Below are 5,270 nucleotides of genomic sequence, written 5' to 3'. Positions count from 1 at the left end.
AGCTGATTTGCTGGAAATAAAATAATTATTGAAAATGTAATCACAATCCCACAGTCGCTTACTCATTCTTGGGAAATCATACTGGTGTACAACAAACCATAAGTTGAGTAAAGGAGTCATTCGCACCGTGTTCATTAGGTCGTTCCAATTCCGTATTCACTCGGCTTTTGCATTCTTCCCGTCCAATTCAAAATGGAACGAGCTATTTTGTTCGCAGCCGAGAAGCGACGACTAGAATTTATTTGTTTACACTGTTTTTGGTCCTGAGATCAATCCTTTGATTAAATGCTGAAATCATATGAAAAATATTATTTTAAGCTTTGAATATATGCTCAAATATCTGTAACAGGGTTGTAAATCGATATAATTATCGTCGATAATACTAGCGTCTAACGATAGCCAAAGTGGTTATCGTTATCGTTATCCCGCGGATAGAAATCCTGTAAGCAAATCCGGTAACTCTGTGTTGTTGAATTCGACAACATGGAAATGTTTCCAAAATCGTCAACATTTTTCCAGGAGGGTGCTGTGTCCTTTGACTGTCAGACCAAAGAGTAAAAAGTAAACAATCTTAGTCTTTGACGTAGGTGCCCACATATCAAGAAAAGAAAATTGGAACAAGAATTTTATTTGCTCAATTCAAGAACTGGTTTTGGGCTGCAAAATTAAATGTCCTACGCCAGAAAATGATTAAACAGTGTGGCGTCTTGTACACCGACGATTAAATAAGCAGTTAAGAGCATTTTTCGTCCACTTTAAATTTGCATTTTTCTCGATTTCGCTGCAAATGTTTTCAAAATCGATAACATTGTTGTTCAAAATCGAAAAAAATGTTGACGATGTTGTCGAATTCAACAACACATAGTTACCGGATTTGCTTACAGGATTTCTATCCGTGCGTTATCGTTCTTTCGATAATTGTATCAATTCTATCGACGAAAACTGATTTTCTAAATCTTTCTAAAAATTACTTCAACAATCAATGTCATGTTAAATTTCCAATGCTTTCACTAATAATGCATTTTTGTAAGTTTCAAAGCAAAAATACAAAAAAAAATAACATAATTCCATGTTTTTCGAAAAAACTCAAAAATTCATTATTTGCTATGAGGGCAATTTGCAATATCAAACAATTTGAAATTTCACATGCATTTTCACTATTTTTGAGTTACTAGAATGAATACTATTTGTTTGCAAAATACTGTATTTAAAAAAAACTAAAATTTGTATAAGGCCGTTGCAAATATTTTTCAAATTTTATGACGATTATGAAGCTTATGACTTTGGCCAGAGTCGAGGGACATCAACTTCAAAAAATATTTGTAACGGGCTCATTATATTTATGGAAAATACCCAATTTTTCACAAAATACCGCATTTTTCCGAAAATACTTAAATTTCCTTATTTGCAATACGGGTATCAGACGATTCGAAATATTGCATGGATTTTGAGTATTTTAGAGTTTTTGGAATTAAATATCCAAAGTTACCGTATTTTTTCAAAACACTCAAATTTCCATATAAATATGGGTATCAGACGACTCCAAATTTTGCATTTTCACCATTTTTTAGTTTTTGGAAGTACTCAAATTTTAATAATTTGCAATATGGGACGAGAATCGAATTTTGTATGCTTTTTCACTTTTTATAGAGTTTTTTTTTGTAAAATATTCACATTTTCACAAAATACCGTATTTTTTTGACAATACTCAAATTTCCATAATTCGCGATGCAGAGTATTTTGTAAAAAATAATTTTAAAACTATGTCGTCAACATTTAATTGAATTTTCAAACGTATAATTGGTCAAGCACGAGTTCAATCGGCTGGCATTGGTTGAAGAAGGATAAGCAGTTTTCTAGAGGTTTTTTAAAAAGGTCCTATAAGCTATTGTGTTTCAAATGTTTATAGAAACTTTTAAAAAAACTCTTGATTAAATGTAACTTGTTTACACTTAGAACTAAAATTTTCAGTAATAAAGGAATTTAGCTTTTAGCAATATGAACATCAAATAAACGGTGTTTTTGCTCATCGAAACTTCAATATCCACTCCAACAATACCCAAAAGAAAGAAAACCAATGCCAAGTAGCTTGAGTCTATTACGCAATGTGAAAAATAGTTTTTTCTCGGAATAATTAATTTAGAATAATTAGTATAATGTCCATATGGATATTCATGTTACGTAATGTTAAACATAGTTTTATTCGAATTAAAAATTTAGATTTATTAGTACAATGTTCATATGGAGTAAAAAAACATAATGATTTGATTTAAGACCCGAATTTCCGAGCTGTTTAACTGTATGATGCTTCTCTTAAACTTCTTTGAACTTTAAATATTTAGATAAATCACGTGGTCTCTGTGGAATTCTGTTTTAGCGAATGACGATGGTCCAAACAAGAAAAAAAACAACAAAAAGGACTTTCAAATTCAAATCTGCTTTGTGGTTTTTGCTGTTGAAACTTACAAATTAGCTCCGAGAATATTTTTCGAATATTTTTTTTTTTAACCAATCTACTTTTTTTAATATTGAAAAGAATGGTGATTTTTTGTAAGCAAAAGGATATTAAGCAAAAAAATATATTTAAAAACCGAATTTTATAAAGATCCACCATACCCGCTTCCACCCTAAATAGCTGTGCCACACGTGCACACGGATCAGATTAAACTTTTTCTGCGAAGTATTGCTCTCAACGCGTTGGCAAGACGCAACTTAGTCACTTCATTCTAAACTAAACACGTGCTTAGGTGTGCCTGTTGAAACGATTAATAGCCACCAGTCGTTAAGGTAAGCTTGGTTGAAGGTCAAGCTTCCCATGCGCCAGTGCCAACGCACACCGCGGGTTTGGTTTTCTAGCTTCGGTACGTGCCTGAACCCATTTATGTATTGGTATCTTGGTACATCGTACCAGCGCACCACGACACTCTCGGCTCGCCCCATCGGTTTTGTGTCTGGCACTCACCCATGGCATGAATCCAGCGTGCCGTGGTACGTGTCGTGGTATTGAACCCGTTTTGTACCACCAGCGCGTACCACGACACGTACCTCGGCTCGGAACGAGTGAAGCACCTTGGCTCATATACCGAGTTCATGCCATGGGTGAGTGCCAGACACAAAACCGACGCGGCAAACCGAGAGTGTCGTGGTGCGCTGGTACGATGAACCAAAATAGGCAAGAAAACCGTGACGTAGCAAATGAACTCAAAGAACTCAGTATTCATTTTGTGAGTGCCAATTGAGTGGTTTGACAGGTGTCAAATCGGGACTTAGCAGTTTTTGAATTTGAATTTGCTTTCGATTGCGAGAAACGTCATAACCCGAGTTTTTTCCGTATTAGTGCCCGTGTGCTTGTCCGTGCTTCTGGCCGTGTTCGTGTACGTGCCCCTTGACCACGTAGTTGTTCCTGATCGTTCCCGTGGCCGTGCTCTAGGCCGTTTCCTTGTCCGGACTCCTGCCCGTGTTTGTGCCCGTGCTTCTGACCATTTTCATGTCCCTGGCCGCGTAGGTGCCTGTTCCTGGACATTCCCGTGGCCGTGTCCTTGTCGTGCTCCTAACCGTGTTAGTGTCCATGCAAAACGGAACAGCCGGAACAAAATTTTAATTTTTAATGCAAAGTCCCGGCACTGACACCTGTCAAAAAAGTTCATTTGGTTATTTACCTTTGAGGTTAAGTTCCGAGCTTTTCTCCTTTATACCCTCGGTTCGTGTGAGTCGGGTACGGGTGTAAACCGAACAAAGCAGGCGCAAAGCAAACCCGAGGTGCAAGCGAACCGCGTGTACCGCACGGTGCAGGGAAGCTTGTTGAAGGTGTTTTATAAGGTGGCACTTTGATTGTCCCAGAATTGTTATTATTTTGTATGTTAATTATCTAAAAATGTATTGAATCGTTTCAGATAACTGAAAATGATTCAATTTGTAATTTTATTCATATTAAATCTGCTGATTCACTGTGACGGCCAAGCTCACATAACTCCACTGGACGCGAGACCGTTTATTTCTCAGTTTCGTAATTTTAGAGACTTGGCCCTTAACTTGCTTGGCGATGTTGGAGATAATGGGTATAAGATTAAAGTGAATCACAACAATAGTGTAAGTATTACAAATCAATCACACCAAAAAACCGTTAAATATAAATGGATCAATTTCACAGCGGTTACAACCCCAATTTCCGGAAGACCATCAATTTTTCTGTAACACTACCGGCATGCGAAGCTCGGAGGTGCCTTCGTCGGTGGACAAGCTTCGGCCGGGAGACATTGACATAGTGGGAGCCATAGGTGATTCCCTAACGGCTGGAAATGGAGCCATGGCCACAAACCTGCTGGAGGTGATTGTCGAAAGCAAGGGACTTTCCTGGTGCGTCGGAGGGCAAGGCACGTGGAGGAAGTTTCTCACATTGCCCAACATCTTGAAGGAGTTTAATCCGGATCTATATGGTTTCCCGGAGAGGGATAGCGTCGCAACAGAGAAATCTTCTCGCTTTAATATTGCTGAAACCGGAGCAATGTCACAGGATATTCCAAATATGGCGAAGAATCTGGTGAAACGGATGCTCTCCGATCCTAAAGCTGATGTTGAAAATCACTGGAAGTTGATAACAATTATGATAGGATCGAATGATTTTTGTTCCAACATCTGCTACCTCGATCCTCCGGAGAAAGCTTTAGAGTATCATGAACAAAATTTACTGGAAGTGTTGCGATTATTCCGAGATCGCTTACCACGTACCCTCGTGAATCTTGTAGCCACTCCTAGTAAGTTATAATCGTCACGTTCTCTTTACATTCAATTCCAAATCCCAAATTTACCTTCCCACAGACGTCAACATCCTCACCCAACTCAAGGGAAAACCACGTCGTTGTGAGGTGCTACACTTGCTGGAATGTCCCTGCTTCCTCGGAGCTCGTTTCGCCGGACAAAGACAACGCTTCGTTCAAATCATCGAGCGCTGGAATGCCCTGCAAGCCAACATTGCCAATCGGGAAGAATTCCACACCAAGTCCGATTTTGGCGTCGTTTGGCAACCCTGCCTCGCCAATATCAGCTTTCCATCGAATCAAAATGGTGATTCCGATTTCAGCTACATGTCCTACGACTGCTTCCACTTGAGTCAGAAGGGATATGCCCGGGCGGCGAATGCCCTGTGGAACAATATGATGGAACCGGTGGGACAGAAGGCTCACGATTGGGTGGATGAGTTTTCTTTTTTTAAGTGTCCCACGCCGGAAATGCCCTTCATTCGTACGAGGGGTAATAGTAATATCAAATAA

At 38.9% G+C, this 5,270-nt stretch overlaps 1 protein-coding gene across 1 annotated transcript; it reads left to right on the top strand.

Annotated features, from left to right (window-relative positions):
* Positions 1 to 3,903: 3,903 nt before the first annotated feature.
* On the top strand, positions 3,904 to 5,270 carry LOC6050354 (phospholipase B1, membrane-associated). The gene is made up of 3 exons (XM_038261217.1): positions 3,904 to 4,089; positions 4,151 to 4,754; positions 4,819 to 5,270. The coding sequence occupies exons 1-3, from the start codon at positions 3,904 to 3,906 to the stop codon at positions 5,268 to 5,270; spliced, it is 1,242 nt and encodes a 413-aa protein (XP_038117145.1).

This window comes from Culex quinquefasciatus, chromosome 3 (assembly GCF_015732765.1).
Source record: "Culex quinquefasciatus strain JHB chromosome 3, VPISU_Cqui_1.0_pri_paternal, whole genome shotgun sequence".
Taxonomy (NCBI): domain Eukaryota; kingdom Metazoa; phylum Arthropoda; class Insecta; order Diptera; family Culicidae; genus Culex; species Culex quinquefasciatus.
This window is presented reverse-complemented; position numbering and strand designations above follow the sequence as displayed.

What these genes read in the sequence shown, in the direction of transcription:
- LOC6050354 (XM_038261217.1), top strand. Translation starts at nt 3,904, where the DNA reads ATGATTCAATTTGTAATTTTATTCATATTAAATCTGCTGATTCACTGT. An exon ending in AAGTGAATCACAACAATAGT is followed by an intron (nt 4,090 to 4,150) that starts GTAAGTATTACA and finishes TCAATTTCACAG; the next exon opens with CGGTTACAACCCCAATTTCC. An exon ending in GAATCTTGTAGCCACTCCTA is followed by an intron (nt 4,755 to 4,818) that starts GTAAGTTATAAT and finishes ACCTTCCCACAG; the next exon opens with ACGTCAACATCCTCACCCAA.